This window comes from Pterocles gutturalis, unplaced genomic scaffold (assembly GCF_000699245.1).
Source record: "Pterocles gutturalis isolate BGI_N339 unplaced genomic scaffold, ASM69924v1 scaffold2375, whole genome shotgun sequence".
In the NCBI taxonomy this organism is placed as follows: Eukaryota; Metazoa; Chordata; class Aves; order Pterocliformes; family Pteroclidae; genus Pterocles; species Pterocles gutturalis.
Window position 1 is genome coordinate 15,703 of NW_010137952.1, and position 17,387 is coordinate 33,089.

Here is a 17,387-nt window from a genome sequence, read left to right on the forward strand (position 1 = left end):
GCACAGAATAAAGAGGAGCACCAACAATCAGTGACAGAAGCTAAGTAAACCCTACCCTTGTGCCTAGTTAAAGAAAAACATTTAAAATTGGTGAAGAATCTGCTACTCACATCTGTTAGCATTGAAAATTGGAGTAGTCTTTATCATAACAGACTAGCAAATAAATGTTTTAATAGTGAATGCTGTTATAAAATCTAAACTTTTAATGTATTTGCTTTGAATTTGTACACAATGTCATTGATTTGCACCAACTATATTCTTTGAAGAGTGCAGCTTCTGTTGTCATGTGCTTAAATAATTTAACTTTAAAAGCCTTCCAAAATTCATGTTAATTGCATAATAATTCTTCATAATGGGGGAAGTCATATAGAGGTCATACGTGTCTTGGAGATTAGCAGGAAATATGAACTCTGAAAATCTTACTTCTTATTTGTAATCACAAAATAGCTATTTATGTTTTTCCTAGTTACTAATCAGTGATTTACATGTTTTCATTTCTGTCCTAGGAGGAGTTTGTTTTAAAGAAATCATAATAATAGATAAGACTCTCTTACTTCCCTTGTTTGTTGTGACTGTTCAATTTGTCAAAATTGATAGATTAATTCAATGTCTGACTCATACAGTCTATCAAGGTGATAGCTGCTGTGATCCAGGCTTCCTCTTACAATGCATTCAGCTAATAAGTAGCTTTTTACAAATTATAATAATAATTTGATCCTTTATGTGACAACATAAACTTACCAAGTGTAGACTGCAGACACTCTCCTCCCATGATATAATATTACAGATAATGTATAGGGACCCCATATTTAAGGTGCCTCAAACCAATTCTGTGTGTCTGGTGGTGGTTTGATGGGGTTTTTTTTGGTTTGTTATTTTGTTGGTTTTGGAGTTTGCTTTTTTGTTGTTCAAATGTTTACTATGTTTCTTTAATTTTATTTTTCTTTCCTGGGAAGTTCATCCGACTGCTGTGTATGCACCCTATAGCTTTAAAAGTTCCTATGGTAATGGATTTGTTTACTAGCCTGTGTAGAGTTGGAACTTGATGTTGTTTTTTCAGAATTATTCCTTGAGCATTTATGTAGTTAAGGCATGCCATCCTTTTTGATATTCTTATGCAGAAGAACGCATAAAAGATCATGCAGAAACAGTATGAATGATCACTTAATAGGCTTGCTGTTTACTTCAGTTATGAAACAGCTTTTATCACTTCTCCTCTAAAATACATGGTGCAGAGGAGACAATTTTGATTAAAATATTTGAATGAGTGATATTTTTATTTTATATATTGTATGAATTATGAACCTTCTTCCTGAAGCAGTTTGTTTTATTTTGAAGATTGTATTTGGAACAGAGTGACTTTCATGAGAAGTTCACTGGTGGCGATGTTTGTGTAGATAGATCCTCAGAATCAGTGACCTGCCAGACTTTTGAACTGACATTGAGGTCTTGCCTTTATCCACACATAGACAAGCAATACTTGGAATGCTGTGGTAATCTAATGCAAACTTTAAAGAAGGACTATAGGTAAGAAAATATATTTGTTTTTCCTTAACATTTTTTTTAATTACCAGTGGTATGCCATACACTGAAAGCAGGAGTTTTATGTTATGTTTCTACGGCAATTTGATAATAACAATAAAATCATTAAGGAGGAAAGGGGGATCTAATGTGGTAGAATCCTGGGTGAAAACTTGGTCTAGCTTAAATCAACAGCAAAGCTATCATTTGTCTTCTGTAGATGTTCAACAGGGAAATTGTTTCAAACAGTACTTTTAATAGTGTTGTCATTTGAAACTGGAAGACAAATTTTAGGAAGCCAGAATATGTTAATTTAATATGAGATTCAGTTATGATACTATAGAATGTATAGTAGACAAAAGAACATTATGGAATATTTTTATATTAGAGTAGAATATCCTATTCCTTTTACCTTTCAGCTATTCATAAGTTGTCATGCTTTTAATCTGTCTGAAATAATGTATTTATAGTCACAGTTCTTGTGAGAGTTGTAGGCGTACTATTCTTCCTGCTTTGTCAGAAAAGGAAAATTAATGTCACAATTTTCTGTGCCCCCATATTAAAGTCTCTTAGATAGAACTCTCCCTGCAATTGCATCTCCTTCCCTAAGTTCTGTTTAGGGAGAAGGACAGGATTTCCAAACTCTTAAGTTGTTTTTGAGAATTGCATAGCCTGTACGGTAGCTGAATACTGTGAGCATTTCCGTTGAAGGTAGTGGAGCTGTTCAAGCTTACAGGAAAAAAGTGGCTTGGTTATTTTGTTTTATTGGAACATATGTCAAGGCTATCTGAGAGTTAAGCAGAGGATTTACTGTGGCCTTCAGTGTTTGTGTTCAGTACTGAGTTCTTGTAGAGAATAGTTTGAGAGTTTTGTTTCTGTAACAGCTGTGTTTGATTTCACTTGTATGATCAAGACTGAGAAGTTGTTGTATGTTTGTTCCCTGTTTAGACTTGTAGAATATTTGCAGGCAATGAGAAACTTTTTCCTACTTGAAGCTGGAGATACCATGTATGACTTCTATACATCTATTTTTGACAAAATTAGAGAAAAGGAAACTTGGCAGAATGTTGCTTTCTTAAATGTTCAACTTCAAGAAGCAGTTGGGCAACGCTATCCAGAGGACAGTTCAAGGTAAAATGCGAAATCCTGCAAAATATAGCTTAGTTATGTTTCTTTCACCAATACTGATGTACTTAACTTGTGTAACGCAATACTAGTTACTGCATACTCATTACAAAATCTGTTTTAATGAAGTTTTAAGCTGTTGTTATCTCTTCTACCTAAGTCCACCAGATTAAATAAGGAAGCTGATATTTAGCAATAAGAGATTAAAAAAAAATATTAATGAAACTAACCACTGATTTAAAACAGCTTATTGCCAATTAAATCACTTGTTTCCTTGTGTAGGTTGTCTATATCATTTGAAAGTGTTGATACAGCGAAGAAGAAACTCCCTGTCCACACCTTAGATGGTTTGACATTGAGTTACAAGGTAGTGAGTTAATATTGCTGTAGTTCTTATTCTAGAACAGATTTGAAATGTTGTATTAAAGTGACTTACGTTTTCTGTCTTGATTATCCTCTCCTCTTCGTAGGTTCCTTGGCCTGTGGATATAGTTATAAGCTTAGAGTGCCAAAAAATTTACAATCAAGTTTTTCTGCTCTTGCTGCAAATAAAGTGGGCCAAGTATAGTCTAGATGTTTTACGATTTGATGGTAAGAAACGTCTTCAATGAAAGATTCTCTAAAAATTTTTTCTGTGGTCTAAGGATAGAAATAGTCTGCTGTTTTCTGCAGTAGGTAGTATAAGCCAGTCAGAATCTTGATTGATTCTATAAACTATTAATCTCTATTAGCTTTGCAAATTAGGTATGTTAAGCAGGGCAAGTTCTTTTCACCCTCAAGGACAACACTATTTATTCATGCATTCCCTTTGTCTCTGTGATTCAAATCTAGTTAGTTATATTGGAAACTTGTTACTTCATTCTTCAGACCTTGCTGTTGGAAAAAGGTCTATCTCCCACACCCTAATGTTTTGCTTTATGTGTAGTCCAAGTTTTTGTAAGTAATACCTTGCAAACAAATTAAGAAAACAAGATGAAAAAATATTCTAATTGAGATTGAAACAGTAAGCTTAGTTAGTCTGGAATACATACTCTAAGCTACAATGTAAATAAATATTTTGGGACTGTAGAAAGAGATATCTTAGTGTCACCTTCACCGGGTTAATGTTGATACTCTTCCTGTCCCATATGAAGTGGGTATACACTTCATGTCCTAGAAAAATAAATTATAAAGTTGATGGGTTCATATCTGTTTTGTATATCAATTAAGTAATTCTATTCCTCAAAGTATATGGTTTTCTGGTGTTTAAACTTTATAGATGTGGCTTTCTGCATGTCTTTTCTGCTTTGTGAAGATAGTATGCACGTTTATTTTTAATGTAGATTTTTTTTTATCCTTTTACATAATCTTTAGCTCTTAAATAGCATTTCCTATTCTAGTATTTATCAAATTGTGTTGTACGTATACTGTCAAACTACTCAGTATGCTGTTGCTGTATTTTAAGAACATATCTGCATTGCAAGAAAATCTTACATTGGCATTGTGTGCAGAATAATAAGAAAAAACAAATTTCAGTTTTAATTAACATCTTAGCTACAGTTTGTCTTCATAAGCACTTCAATATAATACTCTTGCCTTTTCTTTTTAGAACTAGTCTGTGCTGCAGAAAATCCACAGATTAAAGAAGGAACTTTACTAGAACACAGAATGCTTCCTCTGTTTGGACAACAAACAGAAAGTATAAAACAACAAATACATCGCATGTTCCTCTTAAGAGTGAAACTTATGCATTTTGTTAACAGCCTGCACAACTACATCATGACTAGGGTTTGTTTTATGTCACATTTTCATTTATATTAAGAGCTTGTAACTGGAGATGCACTATGAATTTTAATTTAAAACATTAAAAAAAGCGGAATCATAGTCTACCATTCTTTCTGCGAAATAATTTTGAGCTAAACACGTTTCAGTTTTAACTTGGCAGTTTTAAATCAGTAATTCTGAAAATACTTCAGAAGTTCTACACGCATATGATTGATCTTTGGATATTATTAGTTCTTTTTGACTGTTTCTCCCAGTGCTAGACAACTGAAGCACAGTCATGTAAAAACAGGTTTCTGTAAGCTGTTACTCTCTTAAGACCTATTATACTTATAAAAGTGTTATTACAGACATTTTAGTTAAATTGATCCTTCTCAAAAATCTCTACTGCACGGATCCAAAAGTGTATACTTGACTTCTCAAATATAAAGGCAATGCCTGTAGATTCACATCTGTTCTACTATTGCCTTTTTTTGCCTTTAATTAAATTAATACACTCTAAGTCAGCTCCTCCAGGGTTAGTCTGTCTGCCCTTGTGCAATGGCAGTATTCCTATTTATATGAGGAACGTCACTGTGCAGTTATGAGAAGAGTTTGAATTTTTTGCTGTATTGATGGTAATTTGGAGAGTGAGCCTGAAGTCTGAGAGGGAATAGTGAACAAATCAGGCAATTTTAGGCTTTTTAAAAAAAAATTGGAAGTGAGTCATAAGTACTTGTGTTCAACATTGAATTTATATTATTAATTATTAATTGTTATTAAATTAATAACTATGGTCTTCTTTTTAAGATTCTTCACAGTACAGGCTTGGAGTTTCAGCATCAGGTAGAAGAAGCCAAAGATTTAGATCAGTTGATAAAGATTCATTACAGATATCTATCTACAATCCATGATCGCTGCCTATTGAGAGAAAAGGTAGGGGAAAAAAATGGCATATTTGATATACTGAGTTTAGCAGGACAAGAAAGTAATTTAGTAGTAATTATGCCATCTATTTTGCTGTTCACAGATCCTAAGCAATATATAGGTACTCTTGAGGAAGTGGTAGCTTTTCCAGAGTTAATATTGAGATCCAGTTTCCCTTGCAAGTGTCAGCTCAATTCTATCAAGGAGAGAGGATAAAATTATTTGTATTGGATTTTACATGACTCATTTCTTTTTAAGAAATTAAAGGATTTGAACAAACTGAGGCTTGGTAATGTCATGAGAACTATACATACTGGTATGGCAGGTATAAGGATAGCATTGTGGCCTTTTATCCCACACGCTGTCTGTGCTTAGTTCTTGTCAAAATAGCCATGAAATGAATTAGAGCGCAAATACAAAACACATCTTAAATTTGGAAGAATCACATTGTATTTAGGAGATTCAGATCAGATTAAATGGCATGGAATACCTTTGTGTTGCAGCTTAATAATGAAAATTATTATGCTTAACGATTAATTTCTGACTGTTAATCATTTTTGTTTCAATTGTTATTTTAGGTGAGCTTTGTGAAAGAAGCTATAATTAAAGTGTTAAATTTAGTACTGATGTTTGCAGACCGTTGGCAGGCTGGTTTGGGGGCTTGGAAGTAAGTACATATACCTACAATTCTACATGGTTATAATTTCACAGCTCACAATATGCTTTTGAGATATTTTTTTTGTGTGAAATAATGAGACTTTGCTCAGTGTTTAAAAGCAGATACCAGAGGCTAATTGATATTTCTTACCAAAAGTTAAGTTTATTTTAGATGGAACTTAATAAGTTTCATGTACTTGTGTCAGGGTATGTTCAGTATTTTCTAATTAAAAAGGTGGCCAATATATAATGTCTAAGTGTTTGAAAAGATTGTAGAGCATAGCAAGAGAGGGGTTTCTTTTCCTGCATGTTGTTCATAATGGTAAAATGAGAGGGTCATGAGTTTGGTTTATGATCATGTTTCCTGGTGATGATTTCAAATTATAGGCAGCTAGATGCTGACATACATTAATTGAAATGTGGAACTACTGAGACTGGCCTTCTTTTTAGAAGGCAATACATTTTGGTTTTTCTTTAAAAAAATAATTAAATCTAATCTCTAAACCTTATTTTTCTAATCTGGACTGTCTAAATTTTAAAGCCTTTGTAAAAAATCTGTGGTAAAAATGTGAAGTTGTTGAAGTCAATGAAAGTTATACCATTTACTTTGGAGTAGAGATTTTAACGCAGAATGTTTGTTTCCATTAGTTCAAATTCTCATATTTTGTATTATTGATAAAATCTGAAGTTATTTTTGGTCTGTCTTTCCGTATAGTACCTTTTCTGTAGAAACAACCGGCATGGGTGTCGTAGTTGGGATTTTTAGAAAAGTTATATGCTTCCTTATGTGCCATGATTGAAGTTAGAAACCCACCTGTAATTTCCAAGATATGATTAACGTGTTGGTCTGTGAATCAGTTGCTCTTCTCTAAGTCATCCCTTAGACAAGGTTAAAAATAAGATATCAGTTGGAAGGGACCTAGAATGATGTCCAGTCCAACTGCCTTACCACTTCAGGGCTCCCCAAAAGTTAAAACATATTATTGAAGGCATTGTCCAAATACCTCCTAGACGTTGACAGGCTTGGGGCAAGAACCATCTTTCTAGGAAGCCTGTTCCAGTGTTTGACCACCCTCTTGGTAAAGAAATGCCTCTTAATGCCCAGTCTAAACCTCCCCTGGTGCAGCTTTGAACCTTTCCCATGTGTTCTGTCACTGGATACCAGGGAGAAGAGGTCAGCACCTCCCTGTCCATTTGCCCTCCTCAGGAAGCTGTAGAGAGCAATGAGGTCGTCCCTCAGCCTCCTGTTCTCCAGACTAGAGGAGCCCAAGGTCCTTAGCTGGTCCTCATAGGACATGCCTTCACCAGATTTCTTGCCACCCTCTGGACTCATTCACGGACCTCATGAAGTTCAACAAGGCCAAGGGCAAGGTCCTGCACCTGGGTCCGGACAATCCCAAGAACAAATACAGGCTGGGAAGAGAATGTATTGAGAGCAGCCCTGAGGAGAAGGACTTGGGGGGGGTGCTGGCTGATGAGCAGCTGAACATGTGCAGGCAATGTGCACTTGCAGCCCAGAAAGCCAACTGCGTCCTGGGCTGCATCAAAAGAAGTGTGACCAGCAGGTCGAGAGAGGTGATTCTCCCCCTCCACTCTTCTCTCGTGAGACCCCACCCACCTGGAGCACTGCAGCCAGCTCTGGGGCCCCCAGCGTAAGAAGAACATGAACTTGTTGGAGCAAGTCCAGAGGAGGGCCACAGAAATGATCAGAAGGCTGGAGCACCTCCCCTATGAGACAGGCTGAGAGAGTTGGGGTTGTTCTGCCTGGAGAAGAGAAGGCCCCAGGGAGATCTTATAGCAGCCTTCCAGTACCTGAAGGGGACCTACAGGAGAGATGGGGAGGCATTCTTTATCAGGGGGTGTAGCAATAGGATGAAAGGTAATGGTTTTAAACTGAAAGAGGGCAGATTTATATTAGACATCAGGAGGAAGTTTTTTCCTTTGAGGGTGATGAGGCCCTGGAACAGGTTGCCCAGGGAAGCTGTGGATGCCCCATCCCTGGAGGTGTTCAAGGCCAGGCTGGATGGGGCTTTGAGCAGCCTGGTCTAGTGGGAGGTGTCCCTGCCCATGGCACGGTGGTTGGAACTCCTATGATCTTTAAGATCCCTTCCAACCCAAACCATTCTATGATTCTATGACCTTCACATCCTTCTTAAATTGTGGGGCCCAGGACTGCACACAGTACTCAGATGAGGCTCCACCAGTGCTGAATCCAGCAGGATCATCACCTCTCTGACTGGCTGGTTATACCGTGTTTGATGCACTCCGGAATGCAGTTTGCTCTCTGGGCTGCCACGGCACGTTGCTGCTGATTCATACAGAGCCTGCTGCCAACCAGCACTTGCAGATCCCATTCTGCAGGGCTGCTCTCCAGCCACTCCTCTCCCAGTTTATGCTTTCTCTTGTGTAACCTGCTGCTTGAAGGATGAATGATAGTGGGCAAGTCTCCAAGGCTCTGTCTAACACTCAAGGGTTGGTCTGTGGCCCAGAGGCCAGCTGGTGTGGACTGGCTCACATCCATATTTTTCAGGACTAATTCACTTTGGCACAGGTGCTCCCTAGAACTTGGATCCTGCTCTCCTGTGGCATTAGGAAATTGCTATTTTTGGAGTGCTTTTCCAATTAGAAGTGTTAGAAATAATTTTGAAGGCTGTTGATGAAGACTGAAACTTGGGGCATATGGTTGTATGCTCTTGGATGTGTCAGGAAAAAGTCATAGCTCATGTAGTGTGTGTACCCTCTTGGGAGAGGGGAAAGAGGAAAGGAGTGACTATTGTGAACTGCGTTTTCTCTCTCTTCTGATGAGTGCTAGCTGACATAGTTCAAAGTGGAATTAGAGAGTTGGCTGATAGTAAAGCAGTGTGGGTGTCTTTCTTTTATTTGGCAGTGTAAGTTTACATCTTGAAATACAAAGCTACATGAGAATAGTATTTGTCAGTTGGAACCACACAGTTACTGCAGAGGTTTCTAAGATGATGAGGAAATTATTAACACCATTGTAATAGTGCTGAGACACTCCTGTCAAAATTGCCTTGGTTTTCTAGAAGTGATATACACAGGCATAACTGAAATATTACAAGATCAAGCCACAATGCTATGCAAAGAGTACTTCTGTCATTTACTGTGAAGTTTTGGTCATATTTTGAAGATAACATTGCAGCTAGTCTGTTAAGCATCCCTCTGTTAAACTGTTTCATAGGATGGAATCCATAGAGAAGATGGAATCTGATTTTAAAAACTGTCACATGTTTCTTGTAACTGTTCTCAACAAAGCTGTCTGTCGAGGCTCTTTTCCACACTGTAAGTACATGAGGCTTTTCACATACCTGCACTTACACACAAGCTTTACGAGGGGTGTATTTACATTTTAATCTGGTTTAATGTTTGTCATTTCATCTTAAAGAATCTCATTTTATGAGGTATTTGCAGAGGGATATGAAGCCTTACTTCTTAATAAGTTAACTTTATTATTTTTTAGAGTGTTGGTGCCATGATTTTTTTTATGATGGCTATCTTCAGTTTACTTCTTTTGTTGACAAGGGGATGCTGATGTAGCCAAGCAAGTGAGAAACAGTTTTCTAAACAAATTAATGAAGCTGAGTTCTGGAGGGCACAGAAAAGCATTCTTTTTGTTGTTGCTGGATGACAGCTGTGATATATCTTGAGTCATAATATCATATCTTGAATCATAATATTATGGTGCCTCATCTGCAACTGCACCAAGCTCTTGGCTCTGCCCGTCTGTTGAAATCTACTTCCTTTATAGCAGAAACGGTAGATGATATGTCTGTGCTTCCACTTACAGCTTGGTATTAGCTTAAGTTGATAAGTGGTGCCTGTTTGAGTTAGGGGGGCAACTGCTGCATGGGGTTAGCTGGGATGTAGATGCATGTTCTAGCGGGTTTCTGAAAGAGGTAATATCTGACATCACTGCTACTCAGTCTACAAGAGTTTGTGAGAATGGCTTTACTGCATATAACCCTCCCCCCACCCAACGTTCTTTTTGTTGTGCACAGCAGTTAGTATTTCAGACAAAGGAGCTATTTCTTACCAGTTCTTATCACCTGAAATAACTAATGGATAACTGATGATGAAAGTGGTGAAATATTGTCTGAACTGTCAAAGATTCATAAAATGTCTTACTATCTTAAATCCTGAAGTGTTACAATTAAAAAATAAACCGGTGCCTTCCTTTTAAACTGCAGAATTGAATATTGCAATAAATATTTGCAGACTGGTGCAAATGCAGGTATTAACTACTTTTTTATGGTTTGGTTTGCAGTGGAATCTTTAGCTTTGTCACTGATGGCTGGCATGGAACAAAGTTAACACCTGAATCCCTTGAATTACTAAAGAACTGAAAGCAGCATTTCTGTTGAAATTGCCTTGCTAAAAAAACTGTAAGCGTTTTACACTCCAGTTTGAAATGTGTATAGCTAAATGACACTGGTGGTTTGGAGCAGTGTAAAATGTTTAAAAATGTAAATAATGTACAGGTATTTAAGTGTATTGGTTGTGGCACTGTTTTTCTCTGTATATATATGCTTCAACATCAAAAAACATGTACAGTGTAAAATTCATCCTGTGTAAACAATCTTACTTGAAAATACATAAAATGTATTTAGTGCTGTAAAAATGATTTTTTAAAAAATTATGAATAATTGCTGATTTACTTTTTCCATTAATTTTACAGCTGTGAATAGGTCACAGGGCAGTGTGGAGTGGTGTGACTCTGTTCTTACTATTCAGAAGGCTGGTTGAGTTAATTTTTGGCCTTTTTTCCTTTGAAAAAAGGCTGAGAAGCATTCTTATTTGCTTAACAGTTCTTAAGAACTCTCTGGGAACAGTTACAACTGTTATAGTAAGCTGTTGTAAAAAAATACAAGATTAACTTACGAAAATTGATTATTGCAGACCATAAAATAGGAATATTTTTTATGTTAAATGATCACAATCTTACTAATTTTAGTGGTAACTCATGTCCGTTTAAGTAGGATCAAGATCACAGTGTGTAATAATATATTCATTTTAACTTTTGGATTGTTGAGATGTTTCGGAGGTGGTCAGATATGACTTAGCTGTTCTCCTCCTCCTAAGCTTTTTGCAAACAAACCTTGCATCTAGTAGCTAATCTCTTGTAAAGTTGTAGATATTAATACAGAAGGGTATGTTTCTAGAGAAGTAAATTTGGAACATGTTTTACACAAGATGACTTGCCCTGTCTTTTCCCCATGTAAGTTTCTCTGTAATTCTGGCATCAGTACAACTGTATTTAAAAAAAAAGAAAATCAATCATAGCCATTTACCTCTTTATTTATTTGAATAAAAAGAAGATTTTAATAATTGGAATTTCATCATTGTGTGTATTTGTGTTGGAATCCAGTTGGTAGCTTAAAATTTGACAGCTCTTTCTGTAAGGTAAGTGAAATATATTACTACCAACTGTGAAACTGTATGACTCGCATTATAAAACTTTTTTTTTCAGCTGTGAACTAATGATTACTTTATATGAAAATTAATATTGGGGTTCTTGTTTGAACAGGAGATCTCAAAAAAGGTTCTTCCAAGTTATAGCCATAAAATGTTTTCAGGAAAAATACATTTTTTTTAAAAAGTGTAACAGTGGGAAACTTTCTGCTGCCCTGAAGCCTGTTCTTTTTTGTTTGACTGAGTGGAGGTTTTGCTTTGCAGAAGGTATGTTTGTATTATCTTTTGGTACCATGTGACACACTTTTCCAAGAGGATGTTTTGTGTGGTAGGTGGACATCTATTAACAAAAGTAATTTGTACTTCCAGTTTACTATGACTGGTTCTTATTGGAGATTCCATGTTACTTATGGCATGCAGAGACAGTTTATGTTCTTTATTACAGTTTCTTGCTCATTTAGGGTAAAAATGAATAACATACTAGTAAGTTTTAAAAAACATACTTGTACTAGGAAGTTCAACGCTTGTATGCACTGGTTCGTTACTTTTTGAGTATACGTATGTCTTGCTCTCTGTGCTTTTAAAAATCTAACAAGTGGTTGTTTTATTTCTCTTGTCTATATGGTGGTTACCTTTAGTGAAATTACAGCTTTTCATGGACTTACCTTGGGTAATATTAGCTAGATATGGGGAGAAAAAAAGAATCCTTCAGTCCTTCATGTTGATGAAAGAATAATTCCTAGTAAATCCCTTTACAGAGTTTCCTTATTCTATTTGAAAGGCCCAATGCGAGTGAAAGAATTTGCTGTTTTACTCAATTTCTGGCTTAGGAATTAACCCTGCATTCTGCAGAGAGACTTCTGTGCACTTTGGAGGCAGGTGATGCCTGAATGCCATTTTTAAGCCGGCTTCCAATATTTGCTCTTCTGCCATCACAAAAGCACAGTGGAAAATCTGCTCCTGGCAGTGCTGGCCAATTCTAGTCATGGACATTCTCCGTGCTTAGCTTGTTGTGTGTCAGTAATATTCAGATGACAGATTCCCTTGAATGAGTCTGTCTTATGGCATCCCTTTCTCTTCCTTTAGAACCACAGAAAAATAAATCCTTTATTTTAGTGTGCATGCCCTGATGATGCCACATCGTGGCAGTGGCACCAGAAAGAAATTTTTTACTGTGAGGGTGGTGAGGCACTGGAACAGGTTGCCCAGAGAAGCTGTGGCTGCCCCATCCCTGGAGGTGTTCAAGGCCAGGCTGGATGAGGCTTTGAGCAACCTGGTCTAGTGGAGGGTGTCCCTGCCCATGGCAGGGGGGTTGCAACTAGATAATCTTTAAGGTTCTTTCCAACCCAAACCATTCTATGATTTTGTCAGTACTCTGGCAGTAGTTAAAATGGCTGTTTACCTATTTGGAAAAAGAAGGCGGCCTTTAGTGAAGTTTGGGGTATTTTAGCTAAGTAAGGATTTGTTCAGGTGGTATTAGAGAAGATGATAATATTCACAGTAAGATGTTATGTCCGATGTCTAAAATTCTTTGGAAAAGAAGACACTGCATTATTAGATGCTGTCTCAGTTTCATTTATTTTCACTGTTATTTGTTCTTTTTAAATTCCGGGTGCACTCTCTCATAAAAGTTGCAGCATAGAAGCCCATATCTGTCTGGCTCAGTACTCTCCTTTTATCTCCTTTTCTTTCCTATGGGCTTCTATAATCTCTAGGACACATTTTACCACAGATCTAGTAAATTCTCTAGTGCTTTCTTTCTGTTGAGTTTTAATAACCCCTAATTAACCACTAGGTCCTTGAGAACCTTTGCTTGTGTCAAGCTATTGATATAAAAAAAGTTAGCAACCAGTTGTTGATTGTGTGTTTTCCATGGTAGCATGGATGAAAGATAGCATCTCTAAATTGCAGACTGATTAAAAATTGAAAAAAAAAATAATCCCTATGACAGGCTTTTAAATGTTATTAGCCATAGAGATTTGCAAATTTTCCAGCTTTCCTCCGGTACTCTTTTGCACACTTACAGAAAAACCTTTTCCTCACTGATACGATTCACATTTATTGTATTGTGCAGTGGCTTGTTGCTGCCCTGCACATTTATTGCTGGGGGAAGGCTGTAGGAATCCACAGGTCTTGGGGGTCTAGATGGCTAATAAAGTTACTAGTGTGAGAGGGGCAGAGCTGGGGTGAAGAGTCGGTGGGATGAATTGCCTAACATACGTCCCCTAGTTTCTATACTGATGTCTTGCATGAGCAAAGTGAATGTGATTTATAATAGAATCAAGAAGAGACTGAATGATTCTTCATGCCTATCAGGGAGTTGGTGGCATGGTTGGCAGCACAGCGTGCCGCATTCTTGGAAAGCAGAGTGGGGGATATGGGCCCATTTTACAGGTAGAGTTAAATCCCTCTGAGTTAGCCACAGAACTTTTGTCTAGCATTTCAGGGAGCTAGAAAGCAGAACTAGGAAACCCTGCTTGCTCAGTTCCATTTGAGATGGTGGCATTCAACACTAGGAGGGAAATCGGAACCAGAGAGCTGCACATCTTGTCATGTGCTAATGGGCATTTATGCGTGAGGAGCATGCTTGCTGTTGGCAGCTGTGCTCTTGGCAGCACACATGCTCTCAGGGGTAGGAATCTGGATTTTCCTGGAGTTGGAGGTAGGCATGGGTGACCAGATCACTTTGTGTTTGCGTAAGGCCTTGTGAAGCAGCTACCTGGCTGTAGTGATGGTAGGAGTTAGTCTGTACATAGCTGGCCAGGCTTCCTCCTGTGGGCAGGTTCTCACTTTCTGAGCTGGCTGCTCATTGAGACCTCTGAGACAGTTGCTGCTTTCTGCTTGGTCTCTTCTGCTTAAACTCTGCCAAGTGCTGTGCCCTTTACCTAAGTGCCTGTCTCCTCCTGTGAGCTGAAACAATGGGTGTGCTGTATGGAGTGTGGAAGCGTATAATCTTTTAATAGCTTTGCTATGCTTTAAGCGATTTGCTGTGTCTGACATAAAATGAAATGTGACTTCCTGTGTGAAAAATCTTGTCCAGTCCTTTCAGGTGTGGACAGGTGGCTGATATGTTGCCAGGGGTTGGATTTAAATGATTATAGACAATTACCTATTTTCTATCTCTGTAGTTTTGCATTATGTCCTATTCTTGGGGTCATTGTGGCTATTGTGCATCGTGGCTTCATAAATACCTTTCTGGGTTAGGTCATAACAGTTTCCTATGTTGCCTTATTTCCTTTCTGAGGATGGAAAGATCTCTGTGGACTCAGCAGGTAAAAAAAAAAAATAGGTAGATAAGCTATTAAGCTGAATTAGTGAAATATCTGAGCGGAAAGGTGCAAAACCAGAGTGTACATAAGCATCTTAGACAAGTAGACACCTTGTGGCAGGACCACGAGGTTCCTTTTGAAGCTCTCAGACTGCTATGGAATGGAATTCTTCTGTGTGTTCCTGTGGGCTCTGGTGGAAGATTTTCTTTCGTTGACTTCAGATAAATACTGTAAAGCCCAGAGAAAGAAATTAAAAATAAAATAGCTGGAATTCAGGAAGTAGACTTCTGGGTGTCTGTGACTAGCATAGTACCTTGAACAAAGGCTTTATCTCGTCTTAAGACAATTGCATTAAGCTTGTTGCTACCATATTGTCTGATGTTCACCTGGTTTAGGTGTAGGGTGTGTAAATTACCAGGAGCATGATACATTGGTGTTATAGATCTCACTGAACATCATTGACAGGGCTGGGTTAAATATCAGGTTTAAATAAATACCACCCGAGAAAGGGCTGTTTGAGACACTAAGTCTAGCCATTGGCCTCATAAACACCATACCTGACATCTCATTGATAGATCAGTTAATGGCTTGATCAGGAATATGTAGATGTCTTTAGCTAGGCCCAGAAGGCCCACATTCAGTGTGGCAAGGATAATTAAGAAGGATGGATACGGTAGAGGGAGAAGCAGGTCGTGGAGACCCACTGAACGCCTTTAATCAAGTCATTGATTGTCATTGCAGTACTGAAATTGCACAAAAGTGGAAGATCAGGGAGTCATGGGGGCATTGCAGAGTTAAATCAGGCAGCTGGCATGGTGTGATGTGAGCTCTTTTAAAATGGTTCTGATAAGCCTGCCTCGTTACATGAGAACATAGATGTCCATATGGTAAAATGTGATTGTCTTCTAATTCCAGTATCAATTAATAAAAAAGCAACACAGATCTTGACTAGCTGCATGTCATCATCAGGACTTTTTTTTTTTTTTAATTTGACCTTATGGGAAGATACAAACTTGAGTGTGGGAATGTCCATAAAGAGCAGATTGCTCCAGCGGTGGGGAAGTAGCTCCTTTGCCCACTCAGTTACTTTGGAAGGAGCTGGGGCATCAGCCGATCCTTAGGACAAGCTGTTATGGCTAGGACAGCGTGGCGCTGGTAGGCAGCATCCTCTTCGTGCAAAGCAGCCGCTCCTGGCACCAGGTAGCTTTTGGCAAGTATTGTGAGCTGCAGTGGCAGTCTTGCATGGGAGCACTACGAAGCATCACCCATCTAGGGGCAAGCTGCTGTTGGTGAAATCTGGCTGGGAGCTTTTTGCTTTGCTTGGAGTGGTTTCCTTGTCCTTGCTCCTCTGCTGTGGCTTGATAACGGAAGTCTCACTGCTGATGTGGGCCAGCTGTCTGCATTAAGAAAAAACTTCTGAATTTGCACTTGCCCAGGATGAGGAAACAAAACCAATCCTGTGTTACGAAGGTGGGTTATTCTTTACTTGAGCGAGCTGGTTGCCCCAAGCAGGGTTTGTAGAAAAGGGCATGGGATGGATTACATTGAACAGTATCAGCCGTCATTTTAGAAACTGAAGCAGCCAGCCCTGGTGGTGTTTTAGTGTTTTGACTGAGCTGGGTCTAGAAACTAGGTTGATAAGGTACTGTGGTGGGTGAAATTGTTATAATTTGATATGTGCCCTTGAAATACTTATGAATATATACAGTCAGAGAAGAAATAAGGAGCCACATCCTAGAAAATAAACTGTTTCATAGAAAAGACTGTATTGCAGCACTGGGAAAAACATGGCTGTGAAGATGCTTCTGTGATATCATGAAATGGGAACAACAACATTTTTAATTGATGCATAACTTCTTCCGAGGTGTGGGAGTTCTTGATGATATGGAATGGGTGGAATAATTGCTTTAGAGAATACTTGAAATAATGCGAATTAGGGGGTTTAGCAACTTCTCCCCAGTTTCCAAAGGTTTTCTTGTAAATGCTATTACAAAAAGGCTATTTAAGGAAATTTAATACAGTGGAAACTTTTAGAGGAAAAGAACAATAGATGAAGTAAAGGACTAATCTGTTCTCAGCACAAAAAGTATTAATAGCACAGTGTCATACTAACAGCTGGTGAAAACAGAGACCTAAAATTGCTTGTTACAGTAATACTGATGATACAAGAGGCTAACAGTATGATTTGTTAATGAGTGGAGAGGATTTTCAAGAGTAAATAAAATGTTAGATGCAGCTTAAAGCAGTCAAATAAAAGGAAATAAGCTTTGGGGAAAAATCAACATTGTTTGGAAGTTCCCATGCTCTCAGCTGACTCTAACCCCTGTATATAATGGATTTGTGGATTCTATCTGCCATAAAATAGTGCATGAAAAGAACAATCTTGGCAAATGTTAGTGGGAAAGAGCTGACACTTTCATTTTGTGGTGCAGCATCAGGTTTGTTAGAGGAATCTTGAAGAAATAAAAGAAAGGACTTGAAACGGGAGCACATCACATGGAAAAGGTAAGAAACGTTTAAAATGAGAAAGTATATACGTGTTTGTTGTGCTTTACAGAAAAATAGAAATGAGAGGTTATCAACAACCAGTGAAAAATAGCCATTCTTGTTCTTTCTGGTTTTAGGTCCAATGGACCGTGGCAGTTCAGGTGCTAAAGAGAGGGGCATGTGCACCCTCTAGAGGACATTTAAAAGGATTTGCAACAGCACGCCTTCTGATTC

The 17,387-nt window shown here is 38.0% G+C and overlaps 1 protein-coding gene across 1 annotated transcript in view; it reads left to right on the forward strand.

Moving 5' to 3' along the window:
- The window catches only part of TUBGCP5 (tubulin, gamma complex associated protein 5), a gene marked incomplete at its 5' end in the record, with an annotated part of 22,764 nt that extends 12,171 nt beyond the window's left edge, over positions 1-10,593 (forward strand). The window contains 9 exons of the mRNA XM_010082768.1: positions 1,339-1,527; positions 2,470-2,652; positions 2,929-3,013; positions 3,117-3,237; positions 4,235-4,413; positions 5,197-5,322; positions 5,892-5,980; positions 9,170-9,270; positions 10,253-10,593. Coding sequence (XP_010081070.1) covers positions 1,339-1,527; positions 2,470-2,652; positions 2,929-3,013; positions 3,117-3,237; positions 4,235-4,413; positions 5,197-5,322; positions 5,892-5,980; positions 9,170-9,270; positions 10,253-10,299 — 1,120 coding nt within the window. The remainder of the gene's footprint in view (positions 1-1,338; positions 1,528-2,469; positions 2,653-2,928; positions 3,014-3,116; positions 3,238-4,234; positions 4,414-5,196; positions 5,323-5,891; positions 5,981-9,169; positions 9,271-10,252) is intronic.
- Positions 10,594-17,387: the final 6,794 nt, after the last annotated feature.